Source organism: Anser brachyrhynchus (genome assembly GCF_964034855.1).
Source record: "Anser brachyrhynchus genome assembly, chromosome: 4".
Classification (NCBI taxonomy): Eukaryota; Metazoa; Chordata; class Aves; order Anseriformes; family Anatidae; genus Anser; species Anser brachyrhynchus.
The window spans coordinates 5,502,258-5,525,721 of record NC_137698.1 but is presented as its reverse complement, the minus strand read 5'-3'; the positions used below and the strand labels follow the sequence as shown (position 1 = coordinate 5,525,721).

At 38.1% G+C, this 23,464-nt stretch overlaps 1 protein-coding gene across 23 annotated transcripts in view; it reads right to left on the bottom strand.

The window, feature by feature from the left end:
- The window catches only part of TBCK (TBC1 domain containing kinase), a 147,175-nt gene that overhangs the window by 40,428 nt on the left and 83,283 nt on the right, over positions 1-23,464 (bottom strand). For 22 of the 23 annotated variants that reach the window (XR_013950670.1, XR_013950671.1, XR_013950672.1 and 19 more), the window contains 2 exons: positions 17,452-17,627; positions 12,724-12,883 (listed from right to left, as the gene is read on the bottom strand). Coding sequence is in view for 11 of the 23 variants with exons in the window: in XM_080590632.1 (XP_080446758.1) it covers positions 12,724-12,883; positions 17,452-17,627 (336 nt within the window). In the remaining 12 variants the exon portion in view is untranslated. Of the gene's footprint in view, positions 1-4; positions 6,866-12,723; positions 12,884-17,451; positions 17,628-23,464 lie in introns of those variants that run through there. The other variant, XM_080590637.1, reaches the window with a different exon arrangement.

The window sequence follows — 23,464 nt, the reverse complement described above, 5'->3', positions numbered from 1 at the left end:
TATCATTAACATGCTGTGTATCACAGACCGTAAGCCAAAATGAAATGCTTTATGTTACGAAAAGCGAGTTAAACAAAAGCAAGCTTATAAGATTCTAGAGGTTCTTTTTTGCACCAACCAGTCCCACATAGGAATCCAGGCCTGTCTGTTGCAACAGCTGGAAATAATTTGGTGGTTGTGAAAATGTCATACCTGAACCTTACTCATTTTTGCTCAGGCAGGATTTTACCTCATTGTTACAGAATTGTTTAATCTTGGAGTAATCTCTGGACCGCCTCTCAAAGTGTGAAATATCAGGTATTTTCCTCTGGGACAATCTAACTCCTGGATATTCCCAAATGTACAAGCACCACCGTTTGATGGTATAGTCATTTGTTTACCTGTCAAAGTTGTCCAGCATGACTTGATTTCACAGATGTCAGACACTAACTGACACTCTTTCCCTAGGCAAGTTACATGGGGTGAGCAATCCCCCACCTTCCGCAGTCCTTGAAACCCTCTCCCCAGTTAATTCATTCTATAAACCGAACACGGCAGTTGTCAGTTTCCATGTAGCATCTTGGTGAAAAATTGCTACACCGCTGAAAGAACATTATTTCGTTCATCACATGTCAAACTTGCCTTCTAAATACTGATTGCAGTACATTAAAAAGCAAGTCACTAAGAATGGATTAATTGGAGAGAATCCACAGCAATTTTACCTTATTTCCAATAGCTGCGAGAAAGACTGGCCTGCCATTCCAGTCTTGCAAATTGCTGCTTTATACCAGGTTGACAAATTAGTACCACTTGTAAAAACAGTAGGTGCTTCCAAATGGGCCATGTAAAACAGTCATACTTCCCTTTTCGACTCTTTAAAATGATTCATGATACTATTGCAGAACCCAGTGCAAGTGTGATGTTCAAAAGAACTACCTCTCCAGAAACAACATTACCAACTAAAGAACAGCAGTAGGCACCCTGTCCAAACTTGGTACAAGGGATTTCCTCTTACATTCACTCTAATTAGCTGTGATAGCGTAACAGATACTAAGGCAGAACAAGATGTACTACATGACTACCTGATTGAGTACAACAACTGAAATAATCTCTTTAAAAGGTAAGAGTTCACAGTAGCAAAGTTTTAACCTCCTTCCATAGCCAGAAATTTTGCTTCACATTGAAGGTATTTAATATAGAGAATTAATTTCTGTACATCTATATGTCAAAACAGCTACTGTATTCCTTTCTTTATGTTTCAGGACAGATTTAACCAGGCAGTGAGCAACCAGTATATGATCTGTGATCAATGAGGACTCATTGTGGCAGAGTAAGAGCTCACGGCAGAATAAGAGACTGAAGTGGATCAGTCAGGACATTTTGGCTGTCATGTCTGTCTGAAGTACTTGCCTAAGGAAGACCAAAAGTAGGTTTGACCATCTCTTCCCTTACTAGTTTGGGTCAGTCAACTCAGGATTCAAAGGATCAAATGGGGGGAAAAAAACACAACACAAAATCCCCACAACACCATCAAACAATCAAAACAGCTAACATTAAAGTTAATTCATATACAGATGCCATTTTGCATGAGAAAAGTAAATGCCATGCTTTCACAGAGGCTCTTTGATGTAGAAGCAGTGTAATTTGCACAGACATTGCACTAGGAAAGTCCACAGTCCATTAATGTGGTGTACAGTTAGAGGCAAATATATTTCCCTTTGTCAAGAGCAGTGCTCAGCTGTGCATGCCATGAGCTCCAAAAATAGTATATACAGTGAAATACTCCTACTGCACATCCCTGCTTCATACATTCATATCTGTCACTTCGCAGTGCTCTCCACCTGTGACTAATGGATAATGCTCTGCCTTGGACTCCATTCAATGCCGCTCACAATTGGCAGAAATGAAAAATGACAACAAGCGTTCAGACTGACAGAAGGCAGTATGTTATTGGCAGAGTACAACGTCCCTTGTGTCAGTAGAGAGATTCCATTTCTGAAAATAAACTGTAAACTTTCCTCCAAATCGTTCCAGGCTCTAGCCATATTATAATTACCATTCCATGTAATCTGAAAATATGCAAATAATTATTTTATATTTAGGGTTTAAGGCCTAAAGACACACTAAGGCCTGTGTCCCACCATATTTTAGAACTGCTTTAGTAACCAAGGTATGGGTAGAAATAACTTTTGTTTACTGCACATGACAAGATTTCTTTATAATCTTATGGTGAAGAGTCTGTCACTTTCTCAAACAGGCTCCACGAAGCAAGCACTGCAGAATCTGTGGCTGTTAGCAAATGGCATGTAGAAAGCACAAGAGACATGATAAGAGGATACACCACAAGATGAACTGGCTTTTTTTTTCCCCTTAAGTTGTCACAGAACTGTCTGCAGTTGTCCACACGTATTCTGTGAGAAATACAGCAAACGCAGCTCAAAATATTGTATCTGAACATCCAGACGGGGAAAATTCAGCGAGCAGGAAACGTATTAGTATTGCAGTACTGTTGGTACCTCACTACTGTGAGAATTAGCTGCAAGTCAGAGGCGCAGTGGCTTATAAACTGCTATAAGCTGAGAGCTGCCATCAAACTCCAAATATCAGCCTCCATGAACTCTGCAAATACATCTGCCTCTGAAAACGCACTGTGGCTCCGCAATGCAAAGAAGAGAAGAGTCAAGATTTAGCTCACAGGTTAATAGGATTTGATCCAATTAAAGACATTCACACTTCAACTTCCATGTTCCTACACTGTGTTACACAAAATAGAAATAACTTTTGGTAAAGAGTAGATTTAGAAGAAGCAATCGAACTAGTGTAACAGCCTTCCTCCCTAATTAAAGCTTTGACTTTTTATAGTTCTGTTCTAGTATATGTTTGTGCCTTCTCCTCCCAGAGGGAGGAGTCCGTCTCTCGCAGACAAGAAGAGGAGCTTGTTCACCATGTTTCCAAAATGTTCCAGTACCACCTGCTATCTTTCCCTGCCAAAATATCCTGTTGAATTCTGAAAATACTGCAGCTAGTATTTTCAGAACCGAAGCCAGTATTTTCAGGACACACGAAAGTGTTATGTCTGGCACGTGCACTGATGTAGAGGCATGAGAGGAAGGACAATCTGAAATAGCTACACAGACTTCCTCCCTTCATGTTCTTCATTTATGCTGAAATATCAGTAACCTACATCCAAGAAATTAAGAGAGAGAGAGAAGGAAAAAAAATGGTATTTCCCCAAAAAGATGAAAGAATCAAGAAAGCAAGCCCAAGGTGCTCTTCTGAATTTATACCACAGACTATTTCCGAAGCAGAAACTGTCACCTTGGACTTAACGCCTGGGCTCTATTTCCTTTAGGAGTGCTATCTTAAAGCATCAAACCAGAAACTAAAGAACGGGCACCTGAATATACAGTTTTATTCCACTAACTAACTTGATTTACAGAGGTGCTATTATGACAGAAGATAATATGAGGAGATGAGGAAGTGAGTTACATCAACTTTAGCAACCTGTAAACCACCTACATTTTAAAGAGAGATTTATTGAAACACATAAATGTAGTTCACAGCTAGATTTCTATTATACAGGCTGATTTTAAAAAGAAACGAACCTCAGTCACTTAGAAGGTGATTATGCTTTCTCAGCTGTACAAAGTGCTTGCACTGACATCACTTCTGAGATCTGTTTCCCCATACCACCAATGGATCACAGTCCTCTGTAGCGCTTCTGTTTCCATTTAGACAACAACACTACGAAGTACTGGACCCTTTTCTTGGGGAAACGGTGTTACTGCTTATCTGCGGGAGAGGATTAGAAAGATGCCACAAGACTTTAAGCTTTTTCCTTTCTGTCCTGGGTGGCCTTTCCTCAAAACGCAGTTTCTAAGAAAGTTAGGTTACTGTATTTTTACTGGCTGCACCTAGAATTTAAATTGAACTTCCTTTTGCTGTTTTCACAGAAAATATTATATATGGAAGGATGAATACGTAAGCGATGTGTTTAACAACTCCTATGCCCCGGCTTTGGTGAAGATTTTGGAAACACCATTCCCCTATTCCATAATACATCAATCACCTCCACATAAAACATCCTGGTGAGTACAACTGAGACAGAAAATTACAATTTACATATGAAAGCAGTAAGCTAAGACTTTTTCACTCACAAAGTCAGGCTTTCAAAAACACAGGCAAGATCAAAGCAAATTTGTATCAAAACCTGGGTAAATATTAAGCATTTTACCCTGTATGGGTGTTGCTCTTGATACAAACAGCATGACAGGACCGCTCCGTTAAGTATCATTAAATATCAAGAACCTTAATAATCTGCACAGTTTAAAACGGGAAACTGATATTCACCAAAGGAGCATTTATCAAAATGTTTCTACTACTCTGTTCCAAGCAGTAAAATCACAGCTTTCAAGTGTGCTGGGCGTATTACACTAGGCACATCACACTTTCAGACTGTCTGCAGCAAAGAGCCTTAATAACACCACACAGCTTGAGCAGCATTGTTCCCAGCTCCCTTCAGGCTAGCCACAGGGGTTGTTACGTACACATTATTCACTTTCACAGACATTCCTGTGACAGGTAGTAATTAAAGGGCAAGCTGGGAGGGAAGGAGGAGTAACTTATTGTACCAGGCTATCAAAAAGGACTGCTGTGACCCATGTTATCAGGGTATAAATGTAACATCGTACACCAAAGGAGTCAGAAGAAAGGGAGGTACCTGAGAAGCTGGAAGAGACATTAACCAAATTCTGTAGTATTGCCATCCACTATCATAAGATTGTTTTTTTTTTCCATTTGTAATCACATATTGGACAAACCCGTCAGGGAGTGCAGTCTGCTTTGCTGTATGATTTCAGTAAAGAGTTAGCCAACCTGAAAGCGCATCATGGTCAGAGCTTTTTATAATTATTATTTATTTAAACCAACCTTTTCCACGTGTCAGAAAGCAGACCCAGCACAAGATTAATTTTAGTCAGGCTCTTCTTCTATTAAAAGGTTTCAGGTAAGTGAAAAGGCACTTCAAAACCAAGGTGAGAGAGAGTCACCTGAAGATTCCCAAACCAACAAAACAGTTCCTGGCTAACAGTTATGGTATGAAGTACAAAACACAAGGAGCACAACTTTACGCAGACGCATACTATGATTAAAAAAAAAAATGAAAAAAAGAAAAAAGAGAACTTACTCTAACAAGATCAAGAAAAAAATCTTCCCACAGAGACCTGGCCAAAAAGGAACACTTTCCGTTCCATCAGTACAAAAATACAGCAGAAACTTAAAGCACTTACATGCAAAGATTTGAAAACAAGCCTAGACAAACAGATATTTAATAGCTGGTTTTGGGATAAATTTTACTGAGAAAGTAACAGCAAAGACTCACATTTCTCCAAGTAGAAACTTTTTAACACCTGCATTTTTAATCTTCCATTTAGAAATGTAATATTACACACAAACACACAAAACAGCTGAAAGTGAGAACCTGAAAATGAAAACTCATCTGTAGAGTTTTAGCTGCTGTTAACAGCTTATACTGACCAAAATATAAGCAATGCACCCAATACAGCTGAATAGACTGTAGAATTAAACTGCAAAAAGCGTACCTATCCTATTTTTTGAGCAGCAAACAGAAAAGCTGTTAGTGAAGAGACGCATAACACATAGGGCCTGAACATAAAAAAGAGAGCATGAGTCTCTTTCCCCCTTATATGTCCAAAGAAATTCTGTTCACTTCACTTTATTCTTCACTTCATTTTTAGGATGGCTTTTTTGTAAAATCGTCTAAAGTCTGTCCTAGATGTGGAGAAATGGTCAAAGAAATGCTTGGAAGGACAAAACCTTTCTTTGCACTTTGCTTAATTTTTAGTAACACTAGCCAAATTGAAGTCTTGTGTTTTTTAACCAGAGAGACAGCCGATTAGGCAGCCTACAGCAAATCCATATAAAAACCACCAGCTCTTAGACATTATTGATGGCATACCTACACTGCCAGTTTTGGCCTGTTTCCTCTTAAACTCCAAGATGTAAGTCCTTGATCCTCCCTCCAAATGCACATGTCCTTCCTGTAGCAGGCAGCCAGTTCTCTTCAAAAGCTGGTTCAGAAAAAGTTTAGAGAAGAACAAAACACCTGCCCCAGACAAGCTGTATAGATACTGGAAGTGCCCAATTCACCAATACAACTCTAGCTAGCAATATTCTCATTCAAGTCTCCTGGAGCTGTAACACACCCTTGGTTCATTTCCGTCTCTATTTCAGTTATCACTATTTCTGATTCTCTGAACCAAAATACCAGGAAATATAAAACAGACTATAGAACAGCTGCAGAAAGTGCTTAATCTATGTTATTATGCGGTAGCCCTAAATACTACAGATATGACCTAATCCACACAAGCTCACGCAAGGACTAGGGTGCTCTTTCAGAGGCGCAACCCACAAAGACAGTATGCTCACAGCCAAGACTGACATGCGTGGAAGAAACTTTGGAGCCTGGCAGCCCCACTCCAGCATTTAGGTTTACCATCTCCCACCTTTCCAATCCTTACAGAGCTTCTAGATGGTTGAGAAGAGTTGAGATCCTGCTTGCCAGCATCTCCCAGAAGTCAGACATGTTCTGATAGGAAAAGCTGATGACCCCACAACCACTCATCTCCGAACCATCCAAACCTCTGGGTAGTAAGACAGACAGGTGAGCCAAACAACATCTACATCAACAAACCACCTAAAATTTCCCATAACTGTAACCATTGGTCTCAATACCGATTAAAGAACAGAACCTATGGGAGTTTTAGAAATAGTCTTTCCATGGCACCTACTTCAGAACTGGGAAAGGAACATTCAAATTCTGCTCCTGAGCCTCCATCTTTCATTTTCCCCTCTTCCTCTTTCATACCTAATGAGAAAAGGGGAATATTTAGGTCATTCTCTGCTGTACTTCAGGCACGCCGTGCAAACTAACCAAAGCCACTGATAGGGGCAGAATTAACAACAGCGTAGCACAACTGCTGGCTTGCAGCCCAAGTGCCTTTCTTGGGCTGTGTGAAGAGCAATGTTCTGGCAACAGCAGCTGGGCTAACTTTCTTTTTCTTTCTTAAGAAAAAAACCAAACATGTATACATGTTACAAAAACAAAACCAGACTAGACAAAATACAGACTTTACAGAATAAAATAAGGAAGATACCTCATGTCTTAGGTAGAGAGACAACCAGCAGGATTGCTGCTGATTAATGAAGCCTATCTCTTCTTTAAAGGTGGCAAAAAGACACCTGATGATGCCACTAGGCTCTGAATCTAAACCCAGAGTGCAGGGTGTTGCCTTAACAACTCAACCAGATGAAAAAGCCATTCTGGGAATCGTAAGGAGCCCTTCCTTCTCTGCAAAGAGAAAATACCTTCAGTTTTCATCCCATTTGCTCAACTGCTTTTCTGCTAAGCAACATTTACAAGGAAACGCAGAATACATTAGATAGATAGTGAAAACATCGCAAGAATTTAATTGTCTAATTTCTATTTATTTTCACTCCAAAATTTTCAGTGGGCCCTTCTAAGTAATTGTATTTGTCTTCAGAAGCATGAACGCATCTGCCCTTTAGTATTCTATGTGACACCTAGTTTTCAGACAACCCTATGAAATCTCATGGGTTTCCATTTGTTTTTTAAGACAGGTTTATAAGTAGAAACAAGCTTGAACATGCAGGGACTTGCTTCTCTGGAAAAGCTTCTTTAAAAGGCCTTAACAAAAAAACAACAAAACAAAACACAAAAGTTAACAAAAAAAAAGCCAACAACAAAAAACCACCACAGCAGTAACTAGACACTTTTACCTATGCATCTCAGCCTTCATATAATAAGAAACAAGAAACACATCTCTGCAGTGTGCCGAGACAATCAGGAACAAGAACACAAGCACAAGGAACTACTTTACATCAATATGGGTCCGAACATGTATTCTACTGCATTCAGCTTTTAAAATTGAAAAAAAATGTATGAGTGGATGGAGAAGACATTTTAGTTTTACATTCTCCAGACTTCTTTTTAAAAAAAACACTTTCAGTTCATATTCACTGTTAAATTATATATGCAGAAAAAAATTGTTTTGGTATCAGTCTCCCAAGTACCATAAAATAAATGTTATCTTTTTTTCTTTACCCAACATTTTTAAGCAAGAGAAAAGATTTTACGTTAATAGATCAGCATCTACATTTAGAGAAAAATGTTACTTCCACATAGAAAGAGCTGCTGTTGTTTTTTTTTCAGGCTAGGACTGTGTTATACAAAAAGAATCTTGAACTTGACCCTCTCCCTCTTGCCTTGAAAAAGGTCAGTAAGATCTCATGGAAATCCTGCACCACTTGCCTTTGCTTTGGAGATAGTTCATATATTTTAAGTATTAGCTACTCCGTGACAACAATGAGACAGACAACTTTGCTTCATTTACTTGTAGAAATTGTCTAGACAATGTATTTATAGCAACATAACTTACCCAGATTTTAAACAAAAGTAACAATCACAAGTTAAAACATTCCCATTTAGAATTTATTACCTTACTATACAGATTTCTTTAAGCTTCAGCATACTGCTTGCCTGCATTTTTTTTTTTTGATGGCCAGAAATGAATGAGTTTCTAGTTATTACACATATTAGAGTCCTATAAACTTTATTCTATTAAACCGTTTCAATTAAAAAAAAGAACAACAGATTTATCTTAACTGTACCACACAAGAAACAACAAGGCAGGGTCAAAACTGAGCTGCTGCAGCATGACTTAATATCAGATAAGTTATTTCTCCCATCCTAGTTTCAGTTTTCATCACTATAATACAGTCTAAAAGTTGCAAATGGAAGCAGAAAATACCACCTCAAAGTTGGCTAAGGAATGGGAAATGAAGAAGTAATGTCACCCTTCCCCAAAACCCAAACTAATGCCTTTCCTACGTGTCTGTAACTATGATCTACCTTTTCACACACTGTATCTCAGATTTCAAAAATGACAAAAGTCAGGAGAGACAGATTAATGAGCACCAAAATGCTATTTGCTGTGCATGGAAAAAAAAAAAAAGTGTTCCTCTTGAGCACTTGACCATTATACTGCCAACTGTAGTGATTCTTTGTCTGGATTGGAATTTTCAAGGTACTCATATCAGTGGATGTGGGAAAGGGGAATTTAATTCACTTAAGAGATGCTGCAGCTTAATGTATTTAAGTTAACAATCAAAATAGAATCTGGCTGGTTAATTCGAGCATAACACCTTTTATACCGTCTTGAGAGACGAACAAGTTTCTGCTCTGCTAACAAGTGCCTGGAATCCCCTAGGAGAAGAAAGGCCAGCACAACGGGAGAACCAGCCTGAAGGAAGAGACGTGCTGCGGAGCGCAAGCGCCAGCCAAGCACCGCTGCACGATGCCCAGTGCAAGTGCCTCTCTGCAAATACCATTGTGCATTCATAAGGCTCTCATGCGCCAGACAACCTATTCATTTAGCTTTCAAGGCAAGCAAATTAAGTTGCTTAACAAGTAGGATTACCCTGTCTTAATTCTGTCCGAAGGAAGTGTTCTGCTAAAGCCAGTCTGGGGCACTGCTGGCTTCTTTGTCTCCTTCTGGAACAGGGCCACTGTGAAATTTTCTCTTCTCCCTTCTTGCCTATCAAGTTCTAGACAGCTTTTTCTTTCCAATTTAAAAATTTTATCATCTGGCACCAAATCAAATACACAAGACAGAAAAGAAGTGTGAAAATGGAAAAAAGGAGATTTCTACAAGTCTGTTCAATACACTCAACGTTGCCTTTTTTCTTTTATTACTTCAATGGTACCAAGCAGGTTACCAATATGAAATCTAATTGAAAGATTCAACCTCCTAATTACAAATATCCTTATAAATCAACAACATTTTTTGGACACTTTTGACACCCACACAGCCCTGCATAAATTTAAGCAACACATTTGGAGGAGTCAATCTCTGTATTTTTAGTAGAGTAAATATCGGTCAACACTTCTGAAAAATTCTCCTTTACGGTGAAGGAAAAAATTTGTGGCTAATTCATTTTCGACTGGAAATACATAATTCTGTTTAGAAAAGGTATATTTTATGCTGAACATCTTTTAGTGTTACTTTGGATAATACTGTTTTTGTTTCCACACATTCATACTATTAGATTACTGTGCAAAAATTCAAGACAACAATAGTTATTATTTTTGTCTAGTCTCAAGCTAGGTATTTTTGGATTGGTTACGCTCATGAATAGCAGCAGACAGTTCCATGCAACCTGTGCAGAGTAAAACTGAAACTGGCCTAAAAAAAAAACTACAAAAGTAAGAAGCTCTAAGTTCTAGCAACACAGTTCAATTGAGGTTGTTTTATATATATATATAAATATATATACACACACACACATAACTGTAAATATATATATATATTTACAGTTGCATGCAAATGTGGTAACGATTGTCTCAGTTGTAGCAAGACTGTTTAATGATAAGGCAGATTCCTCTTACATGGCTGAAGTGCTTGGACTCACTAAGAACACAAAGTTTTGCAGAAGTGCATAGCAAAGGAAATGTTCGATTTTCCATTTAATGAAACATTTAAAAGTTGAGACAAATCCAAGATTGCATTAGAAGTGTCACTATGTTATACGAGAAAAAAATCTGCTCTTCTTAGCTACAGTGTAACCCACAACCCATACTGTAAAGCCTCTGTCCTTCCTTTCCTGCAGATACTTGTTTCAGGTTGTTTCTCCATTCTGTTCTAGACATAACACTTACAGTGTTTCTCTGTTTCAGATTCAACTTTTCTGACTGGTCCTGCAAAAAAACGCCCAGAAAATGACTAGCTAGTATGTGGGTTATCTTTCATAAAGACAGTCATTACTGAAAATGAATGCATTTTGTTTTTTCTGTTCCCATTCCTCTGGAGGTTAGCGAACAGTAAGACTCTTAGTGAGATAAATTAGGATGTTCAGTGATTTAAAATGTAATTATTGAAAGCTGCTGCATAGCCCACCATCAAAGGTGTCAAGTGTCCATTAAATCATCTCCACTTGGCACTTAGCATTTTATGCATTTTGTATTTATTCCGCTGAGGGGCAATTTATGCATTCAGCATTTAGTGAGCCATTGTGATTATTCAAATTGATTGATTTCACGTTGAAATATTTATCATGGACTTACCCAGGTCTAATACAGAAACCTAGATACTCATGGACTGAAACTATTTATTTGATGTGCTGTACAGTCTGTTTTATACCACCTCTGCTACTGTTTAAAAAATATGATACATATTGACTTGCGGAAAACGGACTCCACAATCAGTAAGATTGTAAAGTAGGTATGTTTATTCAGTGCTGGCAGCACGAGGGGTACTCCCGCCAAAGTCGTGCGTGCCTGATGTGGCAACTTGCCTTGGTTATATGCAGTAAAGAGTTACATATGCATGAAGTTTCACAATATATATACATATTCATAACCTATACATAACCTATACATATTCATAACCTGTCCCTGATTCATATTAAAATTAGTTCCAAGGAGTCATTTCCATAAACTCCTCCCATCTGCGCTTGCACAGTGTATTCTGGTGGTGGTCGTTGGGGGTCGTGGGGATGAAGATTGATGACTCTTCCTTGTCACCGCTAGTTGACCTCTTGTCTTTGCACAGACTCAGTTGCTCCTTGGCTCTTGTCCATCTGCAGGACCAGTTTCTACCAGTTTCTTAAGATAGGCTCACTCTCTTATTAGGAGACTGACCTTGGTAAGGGGCCCAAGGCTTCTTGCTTTAGTTAATTTGCACAATGCACCATAGTTAGCAAAGACACTAAGTAGCATCCTAGTTCAATGCCGTCAGTGCTCCGTCTCTACTTGATAAGATTCTCCTAACTCCCTCTCTCAATATCACTAGTTCATTTTCTAAATGATGAAACATAGGTTAACGAAAGAAATTTCTCATGATACTTACAACTCCCTATATGCATAAAAAACACAACAAAACTTTTGTTATGCAGATGAGTTCTTGCCTTCTGAGTAAATAAGCTTAAGAGACTGTGGTGAACTAAAGGTATACTGAACCCAAAAGCACACCTTTGCAGAAAAATATGTTCACTTCACCGGAGACAAAGAATAGCAACAGAAATAATTCTATTTATTATTCTGCTGGTTCACAACACCATTAAAAATTTATAGAAATGAGCAGGCAAATCCCAATATCCTCCACCATCTAGTCAAAGTATCATATGGAAGATCGCTGTATGAACCATTCTTCTCTTAATTGAGTAGAATTACCTAAGCTAAATGATTCTATAAAATTAATCAATATGCTATTTCTTACTTGGAGAATATGAACTGTATCTTATTTCCTTTGGAGTTCACATGCAACATGCATGTTGCTCCCTACTTACCTTGTATATGCTTAATAACACTGCAAAAAGTAAATGTTAAACCCAAGCCACTTTTGAAAAACAGATCTTACTGATGCGCGTTAGAAGTGATGTCACTTTCATAACATTCCAACATAAAGATTTTAAAGGTGAAAAAATGCTACAAAATTCACTTCAAAATGTTAACTTTCTCAGATGTTGACCACTGTAAATATCTCTGTCTAGAAGCAGAACCTATCACCCCCCCGCCCCAAATCCTGTGGTGATATCCAGTTACTAACGCCGAAATTATCCAGACTATAGTATTTATGATTACTGTACGCATTAATTCCTGTGATGTATTTCTAAATATAAACATATATATTATAGCAACAGACTTACAGCAGCTGTGTTCTTCACTGCATTTCCTACGATCACCACAACTCTTCCTTTAAAGCTCTGGAGCGTGGCAGTTGCTGGGCACTGGATGAGATCTCCTTCCGCAGTAAATGCTGATGCAAATGGGACATTGATGCTGCCAGAAATGTGGCCACGGTTAAAGCTTAGGAAGAACGGTTAAGGACATCTGAAAGGCAGAGAAATGCATGGCACGCGCACAGCTGTAGGATGAACCTGCTCTTCATCCTAGCTGATGTGATACAACAATGCTGGTCTTTTGTCTTGGTATATTTTGACAAACCTCTATTACTACTTACACAGAGACAAAACAATTTCTGACACTACACAGAAAAATGGAGAGAATCAAGAGTTTGTTTCATAAAAGATACAGCATGGCACTACAGGAACTGATCTGTTAAATGCAACGGTACTAAGGACCCAGTATTTACAGTATGCACATTTCTGGGGGTTTTACTTCAAACCAGCTGCTCTAGTCCTATCACAGGAACCAAATATCAGTGAGCAGCTGGAGCATCCTTTCCAAAGGAGTTTTATGCAAATTTACTTAAAATGAGAACCATTACTAAATGGGGATTATTGGGAAATTTTCTTAAACTTCCTGCCAACTCCTCGCAAGCCCCCTATGATTCTGATCCAAAGAGAATCATTTATATTTACCTGCAATCCCAATACCAGTGAGTATGTATTGGGTCTTACACAGAAAACAGTTAATACATGAATGCCAGCAATGCTGAGATGTAGTTAAATTGTGCTTTACTCTCAGAGGGTGATCGTTCAGTGAGATTTTCTGAACAAGTAATGAATGTGAAAGTCTCCTCAATAAAAATACAGCTGGATCACTACTACTTAGCTTTTACTGAATTTCCAAAAAGTGTCAAGACCTTAACAAACCTCTGAATTACTTTTATAGACTGTATGCACATTCATGGAATACTTCCTATCCCAACAGTAAATAAGAAAAGCTTTGAAGAGCTGGGAAACTGCAAGCTTCTGTGAAAATATACACAATGTCAAATATCCAGATTAGTCACCCTTTATTACCATACTTGCAGAAAGCTACTAGATTTGATTATAAATCCTAGAATTCCTGTTTTTAAAGGAGCAGCCTTAAATGGAGGTAAGATTTAGCTGACTTAGCTTAATACTAATATTCATTTCTAGTGATTTCTGTAAGTCTCAGCTTTATGTTCATCATTACTATCATGTGGGGAAAAACACAGCTCTGTTAAAACATCTGAAACAACAAAGACAATCACATACCATCCATTAATATTATCAGTTTATTACTGTTTGGTAAGGGAAAATTATGACATCCCTTCCTTCACCATTTCGGGGGTGCAGATGTACATCCCTCCCCACCCTTAATTTATAACTGCATCATTCTGATAGCTACTAACCAGGGTAAAAGGTCTGAAATGACATTTATTTACACAGAATGTGACTGTGGATATACTTAGCAGCTTATGCTCATGCCACTGAGTGTGCCTAAATGCTCAGAGAAACTTAACTTCTTTTTTTTAAAAAAAAAAAAAAAAAAGAAATACATTTGCCAACATTATCACCTAACTTGATAGGTCCAAACTGTAGTTGTCATTCATGTTCTCCTTAATCTTAAGTGACCATCTTAAACATTCTGCTACTAACTAACAAAAAGACCGAGATTTTGTGTTACAGACTTAGAGACCATAAAGTATGTCACTACAACTTTCATAGCAGGAACGAAAAGGTGACAGTATTTCTGTTAACATACTTAATAAAATGAGGCTTAGACAGAACTGCTGGCCAGAAACACTGCTTTGAGCATATTACCTTTTCATTAGAAAGTCTTCTGTTACAAAGCTGTCCACGGGGAAAAAGGGTCACTAGCTGTTGGTCTTGTAATATGAGCTTCATTATAAAACAATGCCGTAGCTTTCAAGTTCATCCTAATATAAAATATGAATCATGTTTGATACTTATTGAAAGTTCTCTCATGCTTTTTTCAAATCACACTGAAACCGAAGTGGAAGAGGGAAGTTTAGCATGACAGGCATAGATATTGAAAAAGATAAACAACAAAACATGAGAAGTGATCATATTTTTGAAATGGCTCAAAGTGGTCTGTCACATTTGAAAACAACTACCACAGCAAAATACACCCTGTCTGATCCTGTTGCACAGTTTGTTGATAGTTTCTGAAGACAAAAGACTGTTTCTGTACTGCAAGAATAAGACAGTGAACACATTATTCCTATGGTTTCCTATGTATATTCAGAATTGATGCCAGTTTAATAGTATTATATACACCGTAAGTTTCTTCTACAACTGACATAAAAAATAAATCATTTGTGGGGTAATTTTACTACCGACCAGGCTGATGTTTCTAAAATGACATTCCCAACCTCCTAACACCTGGAAGATTCAAGTCAACCCAATACTTAAAAGGCAGGTTACAAGCAGAAGGAAGTGAGTTTTTCTGCACTGAATCACACCTTACTCTATCACCACAGACTCCAACCATGCTGAAACAACAGCAGCAGTGATTAAAATGTGCTGTTTGAACTACAGAGATTTTCTCTCTCCAGCATGCCTCCTCATTCATGAAATATAAAGTGAAAGACTGATTAAAGTTTTGTAATACGAAAAATTAGCTCACAAAACCACTTCACAGCAGTCAAATGATTTTCAAATAATTGAAATTTTGAATCTACTCCACATGAATAGAATAGGATTAGTACAACAGTAGAGTAAAACCTATTATCAAGCTATTAGGAAGGCTACAGAAACACTTAAACAAGCACCTTGCCTTTGATCTTGATTGTAATACAAATAAATCCATTACTGTACACAGATAATAGTCTTTCAGTACAATGATTATAGTCTAGGCATTTTATATTACTTGCTTTCCACCTGCTTTCTCCTTGATGATTTCTAGTAAGCAGCTTAAATAATTAACACCACAATGATGCATGTTGTAATAAAAACATTATTTAACTCAGTAGTATCAAAGCTTTTTATACAGTAGCAATAACCTTTCAGAGCTTTTAATTCCAGGGCTTTCTCTTTTAAACTTTTTTTCTCTTGATAGAGAAATGATCTCTTGGAACACAGACTCAAAAAGAACAAAAAGCCAGGAGAATCACATTTTCAACAGGCTAATTCCGGGAGAAAAATAGGCCACAGAAGTCTAGAAAATAGTCAGACTAATGACATTCTACTTAATTGGAAACCTTAACTAATGAATGAAATAATTACATCCAAACAAACAAACAAAAAAAACCAACTTTTTTTTTGTATTCCTTTGACCACTTTGTTTTATCTATGCAGCAGACCACATTACAGGTTCAAGTATGGCTTACAATAAAGTTGTAACTCCCTGAAAATAAGAGTTTTTATCTAGAATAATCAAGTTATACTATTCTCTTTATTATGTAAATAATATATTTACACCTATTTACACAGTAAAAATTGTATTTAAGTTTTTACTATATATTTTAGCCCAAATATTTGGCATTGATTCACCATTAGAGGGAAATAATATGATCCATCTAAGAACTTCAACAGTAACCATACTTTTCCTTTTAGAAAGTATGGAAGCTTATAACTCTTGGACCTTCACTTCATTGTCTAGTATTTATTCTTTTCTCATACACATGCAGTCTGTTATCAGACACAGGAAAGTTTTTTCCCAGTGGCTGAATCTGTCACTGGAGATCTTTAATAAGCCAGACATCAGTAATATGAATGGTCCTCCTTTTTTTGGAAGCAGAAGTTGGACTAAGACTCCTGATTCTTTTATTATTTTTCTACTGAGAACTGTTCGATCCTTACAAATTACAGTTTGTTACACAGCAAACTAAGACTACACCTCCTGGCAAAAGCAACAATCTACATCACCTTTACTATTATGAAAGGAGCAGTACTTAAAAATGATATAAACAATAACAAGTATATTCTCAATACTCCCATAGAACATTGAGAGTTACCTTAATTAAAAACATGTAATTGTTCCCACTTTTAGATGGATGTTGATGAACATGTGTGTTCCTGGCAAAACACATCTGCTAAGAAGGAATCCCCCTTCCAAAAAACAAGTGAACCCAGCCCCTTAACTATGCCAATACAGAAAAACAATTAAAAAATCCCTCCACACGCAAAGTACTATGTATTTGAAAAAGAACAGAAGAGTACGGTGTAGACAGGGTAGCAATCCTGATATAAATACAGCTTCAAGATATGTTTAAGCTTGTTATAAGCAAACTAGATGACAAGTTAGGACAGTCATTGGACTACACTACCTGACAGTAGTGAGAAGGCACTCAGTAGAGAACTGACTTTCCACTGAGCTCATGTGCTTTGCCAGTCCCTATCAACTCTTCTCCACTTCCCTTCCACTAACTTGGAAAGTCTCCCACACTTCCAAAATATTGGTCATGTTCAGTGAGGAAGATCTGCTAACAACACCTATCAGCACCTTTATACCTATTGGTACAAAGTGGCTTCATTACAACCACAGCTTCAAGTATGAAGGTAAAAATACATCCGTACTCTTCTCTACAAACCAGGACTCCCCTCGACAAAAAAAAAATCAGCCTTCAGTCCTTCCACTGTACCTGGACACATCCCTTCCCATTTTTTTTACCATTCCAATATTACACTGCCTGCAGACAAAGAGAAGGTAATTGATGCAAGCATGATTTGGCAAGACCAGCACTTGGATTTGAAGGATACTCTTCACTGTTACGAATGTCCACCACCAGCAGCTTTGGTTTGCTAGGCTTTGTTTTCTTTACAGGTGTTTTGGAATGACTAGGTCCCGTCAATTCACACAGGTCAATCAGGTCTTCTGCTGAAATACGTGGTGACACCTCTGCTTTCAGGTCATCCAGCTTGATAGAATCCCTAGACTTTAAAAGGAGAAAAATAATATTAAAGGTGATATAATTAAAGACATAACATTCTTTGAATCCCCTACTTATTTGACAACCTCAGAGTATAACAAGCCAGTTAGACAGAAACTCTGAAGTAATCAGAGTTGGACTATCCATACAGAAAAGCTCCAGAGCAGCGCAAAATGCCCATCCAAGAAATACAGCCCTATTTTCTTTTGAAGTAGTTTGAAAACAAAATTCTTCAATGATCAGTGCAAACTGTTTTGTGATTTGTTAATGCAAAATTCACCAAGGCTGAGGGGCTCAGAAAACTCACAGAACATTTCTCAGCATCGGAAGAAGTGATAGCCAAACTGGCTATGAAGCACCCTCTGAGAAGACAAGCTGAAATGGCTAAGGCTTAGAGAATGAAAGAAGGGTAGCACCTGGAGACTTGGCACAGAAACTGCAGGAACGTCACTGTAAGCTACAGAACTATCTAAGCATTAGGTGCAACCTTCAGCCCAAAGACCAGACCAAGATCAGGACACCAGAAATATTAAAAATAGTCCTATATAACCTTTCTTGATCCTTCTGTCTCCATGTCTTGGCAGACATGCAAAATGCCCTAAATCTTTCACTGTATATTTTAAAATACCATGGAATTTCCCCTGTTTAAAACATATAGAGTTACTTTTGAATAAAACCAAACTTGAAGAAACAACAAAACATCATAAAGCAAAAAATCTGTTCCTTTTTCTTTAGTAGGGTATCACACCCGGTAATATTCCAACAACTACTTTAATAATACTTAAATTGTTGTTCATAAGAGAACCTTCATTGTGAATTATCTCAGAAATATTCCTAAACAGTAACATTTCTCCAGTGCTTTCCTCAATTCATGTTCTTAAAAGCTCACACACTTCTAAACAAAGCAAAAAAAATATTATCCCCCTTATTTTTGTAAATAATAAAGAATGTAGATATCCTGTACTTTAATAACTGCCAACACATACAAAACTCTGAACCGCAACAGAAAAAATACATCTTGTGATGACCACGTTGTAAAGTGTTTGAAGAAACTTTTTGTCCTTCCTTCAGGTTGTTTTACATGCTGAAACTACGTGCCATTACAATTACACTTGCATCCAAAAGAACTAGAAGATCCTTCATTAACTGTTGAAAGTGCAAGTTTTGAAAACTTTCATACACTATGCAATTAAAAATACATCAGCATGCGCCATGGTGTTAAGGAGTTAATAAATTGCACTTATTTATAGTCTTCTGCAGGAAGATTTTATTTTCTGTTATCGCCATTGCCTCAATCTGAAAAATCACAGGTAAATTTTAAAGCAGCTTATTTTCATTATGCTTTAATCCAGCAGATACAGAGTTAACACGTTGGCTATGTATACAAAAAAACATTATGGAACTCAACTTACTCCGAGAGTTAGGTACATCAAAGATAGGCTTATAGAGCTTTGTCATCTTAAAACACCACTGGTTTGTCTTGTGCAACTGTTAAAAGCTCCTATTGTGCAGAAGGTCAAACAGAGGCAAAAGCTGTTTATAACCAAGTCTACAGCTGTTCCCAGTGAGTTTTTCTGGCTTGTCAACGGACAGGAACAAACAGAATAGCTAGGATATGTTACAGGGAGCATCTTCTGAAAGACCTTCAGACTGTATTGTCTTATTCTTGAGGAAGACGACAAACGAAATAGTCAATCATTTCATCATAAAGATCTGTTCATACACTCCATAGTTGTTCAGAACATGAGCACAGGCATACAGAGATCGACTATGGAGAGCCAAAAAAAAAAAAAAAAAAGAGGACAGCCTCAAATATAATGTTACAGTGAGAAATTACAAATATAATGTTACTTTTGAGAATGAGTACATATAGCACAGTCAAAATATATTCTGGTATGACAGTACCAAATTTTCTCCTTTGAAAAAACAATTCCATGTCACCTAGTTTTAGACTGCAGCAGTCACACAGATTCAAGAAACTATGTATACATAAAAAATTTCAAGAGAAAGAGAGTAATGTGCTGAGGGAAACAGGCATTACTAATTAGCATTAGCTTAACTAACTTATTAGCTCTAGCTTTTTTTTTTTTCTTCCAGTTCTAAACAATATTAATTTCACATTTAATCTGAGGACTATTCCAACTCTAGAGAAGAAGGCCGTGAACATATTAAGGAGAACACAGGCGTACACATTTTTCTGAGGTATGTCCCAGCAAAAGACTTCCTAGACGCTCCTTGTGCAGTTATAGACAACTTTACTGTAACACAGATTATCAAAATGTACTCAAAATTACAGACAGAATCTTTAGGTATGCTTCAGGGAATGTATCAGCCCACCAAACTGGCTTTTCTGTTGTACACAAACATATTTAAAACACAAGAACTTCCAAATTGCTAGTCTCAGCACCTAACGTCCTCCCAAGTTCAGGATAATAGAGGTCACAATGCTTTATAATCAGAAAGATGCTTGAGTTTCTAGATAACATATTATGTATTTCAACAGAACAGACCAACACCCAAGGGAGACCTGTTTCAACAAAAATACGAGTGTGACAGAGGACACAGCCGCCTCCCAGTTGCTGTAGAATCCCACCTGCCAGGGTGCACCTGCATTTCCCCAGGAGGAGTCCATGAAAGAGAGTTGGATCAAAGGGGAGGAGGAAGAGGAACACAGTCAAACTCTTAGACAAACTTCAGACTTGTCAAAGGAATTCAACAGTCCATGTCTAGAAAAGTTGCATCAGACAAGTTTTCAACATGCAAGAAATTTAGCAATGTAGAAAAGTAGTGATTACATAAATACATTTCATTTGTCTGATGACTAAAGCTAGCTGGCATCACTACACCCTCCTCAAGCAACAGCTTCTGCTTCAAGAGGACATTTGTGGAGCAATACCAAGGAAGGGAAGTAAGGAAGTCCACTGCAAAAAGAATTCAAGCCTTGAAGGGGGAACTGATGGTTGCTGGTAACAACAAACATTCAGGTAGCCAAGTCAGGAGTTATATAAGCAGATTATGCCAGTGAAGTTGGCTGTTATGACCTGAATTGGGTCTTCTGGAGAAACATTTACACTGTAATGGACCCTAACTACACAACCACTTCCTACTTTAATTTATTCAATTCTCATTCCACATATAGGATGAATACCTCAGGAAATAATAAGTTTATGAAGAAAGCATGAAGTCTATGAAGTCTACAACAGAAAGCAAAATTGTCAAAAAAAACTCCCTTATGATAACACAAAAACATTTTCCCCCTGTTTACAAAGTGTGAAGTCACAAGAAGGGTTCTACAGGCAGACACTATCTGTACTGTGAAAAAGTTTTTAATAACTAGGACAAGCTTTTTTTTTTTTTCTCCCATTAACTGGGTCATAAGTACGGAGAAACATTCAGCTGTGAACCTTACAACTGTCTTTGTCATAATTTTAGTTATAATTTTGCCTTTTTTTTTCCTCCTGATCTAGGGTGTCCAGTTCTGCCTATACAGTCTATTTTGTGTTACAATATCTCTGTATAAGTTTTGCACAAAGCTGTAGCCTAAAGCTCCTTGACAGACTTCTGGGAAAGAGAACTGCTGAATCAATTCTCTCCAGTAACAGCTGTTTTATCAGACTAATTTATTTCATTGAAATAGCAAAGTGAAATACATGCATGCACGCACTTATAAGATCATACTTCCTAATTATATTTAAAAATATGACTTCATCTGAGGTATCTTGTAACAACTCTATTTCATATCAGACACTTTCCCTACCTTCCTGTCAGTCAGCTCAAGCTAAACAAGGCTAACACCACGGTGTCACGTGACGCCACAACCTCCCTGGGCAACTCTTTCCAACGCCTGACTACCCTTTCTGAGAGGAAATGTCTCCTAATTTCTAACCTAAACCTCCCCTGGCCATTCCCTCTCGTCCTATCACTAGTTACCTGTGAGAAGAGGCCGACCCCCAGCTCCCCACACCTTCCTTTCAGGCAGTTGTAGAGAGCAATGAGGCCTCCCCCGAGCCTCCTCTTCTCCAGACTAAACAACCCCAGCTCCCTCAGCCGCTCCTCACAGGATTTGTGTTCCAGGCCCCTCACCAGTTTTGTAGCCTTGTCTGGGCACGCTCCAGGGCCTCAATGTCCTTCTTGTACTGAAGGGCCCAAAGCTGAACACAGCACTCAAGGTGTGGCCTCAGCAGAGAAGAGTACAAGGGGACGATCACCTCCCTGCTCCTGCTGGCTACATTATTCCTGATACAAGCCAGGATGCCCTTGGCCTTCTCGGCCACCTGGGCACGCTGCCAGCTCATGTTCAGGCAAGCACTGATCAGTACCCCCAGAGCCTTTTCCTCTGCACAGCTTTCGAGCCACTCTCCCCCAAGCCCATAGTGCTGCATGGCCTCCTCACACCTCCTCGTCATACCACCATCCTGCTATGTACACCTGCAGTTTGGCACTGGACTTGAGGCTGTCTCAGCCCCTAACCACCCAAACTTTGTGGATTCTTCTGAACTTTTCGCACCTTCCCTGCTCTTCTCCACATCAGTGTTCAAGCTGTGGCCTACCTTACCTCAGGGATTACCCTCTTTGCTTTAGCCCAGCCAAACATTTAAGAGGAGGTGCAAGAGAAGGTGGCTGACACAGAGACTTCAGCATATCTTACCTTTGGGGGTGAATCTTACTTTAGACTAGTCAGGTATACGAAGCTGTTCCTTAGAGAAGACCAGCATGATACAGGGAAAAGAGCACTTCAACCAAAGTTTGAGAGATCTCGTTGTCTCCCAGAAGTTTCCCTGACAACACCCTAAGTACTTGCAAAGTAAAGAATTTACTCTTCTCACCTCATTAATTTTTAAATAGGCCTGGGAATTGCTAAGCCATGTGCACTTACTGCTCTTAATAAGAAGAAATAGGCATTATGAATTAATTTTTTTTTTTTTTTTTTAATATTAGAACTAAAGCTGCTTATACATTCTCAAATTAGAAGTCAAGCTTCAAAAAGATTAAAGCACTCCAGGACATGTGGCTGGTGCAATCATAGCTCCTATCTATTTTTCCATTAGCCTGTAATCTCTTACAGACTTTTCACCCTTGCTATTAAATGAAGATACACACTTTGGAGAAAATAAGCAAGTATCTTTAGTTCTGCTGAACTTGAACTTAACAGTCCCATCTGATAAACACAGGAGCTATAAAGCAACTTTTTATCCATGGAAAGGATAGCTTTATCTAAATAGAAGCAGGGCTCCTGCGCTTTTGTCTTTGAAGTTGGCATAGCTTGCTGCAACAAATCTAATACAGAAGGAACTTCAGCCTGAAAGTCAGTATGATTAAAATCTGGGGTTCAAGCAAAATATTCTTTTCATAGTTCCCAAGTTCTTCATAAGGAAACATTCTTCATAGACAATGTCATTGCATGTTTCTGGAACGTAACATTTTGCTTCTGAAATCAGTGTACGCATGTACAACTGGGAATAAGTAGTAAATAACGTTTTCAAACCAGCTTAGAAGAAAAGTTTTAAAAGGTATCTGAAGAACTGATGGAACAAAACCAGACGAATGCGGATTCACACAGCAACCACAAACAGATGCAACTCTGAATCAAACATCACATCAGTCTGTAGCAAAGGTGTTGCTTTTATGCTTGGTTTTAAGTATCAGTAATGGAAGAAGGCTTAGGTAACGTTAAAGTGATTTCCATGTAAACATAATATTCAAGGTCATGGTCCTAAAGAAACTTGGGGGCAAATATATTCGTATAGAGTAACACTATTTTATATAAATCAGAACATAGCAGTCAGATGAAAACAGGTAGAAAGAAGAGGGAGAATAAGCAAGAATTGGACACTTCAGGATAT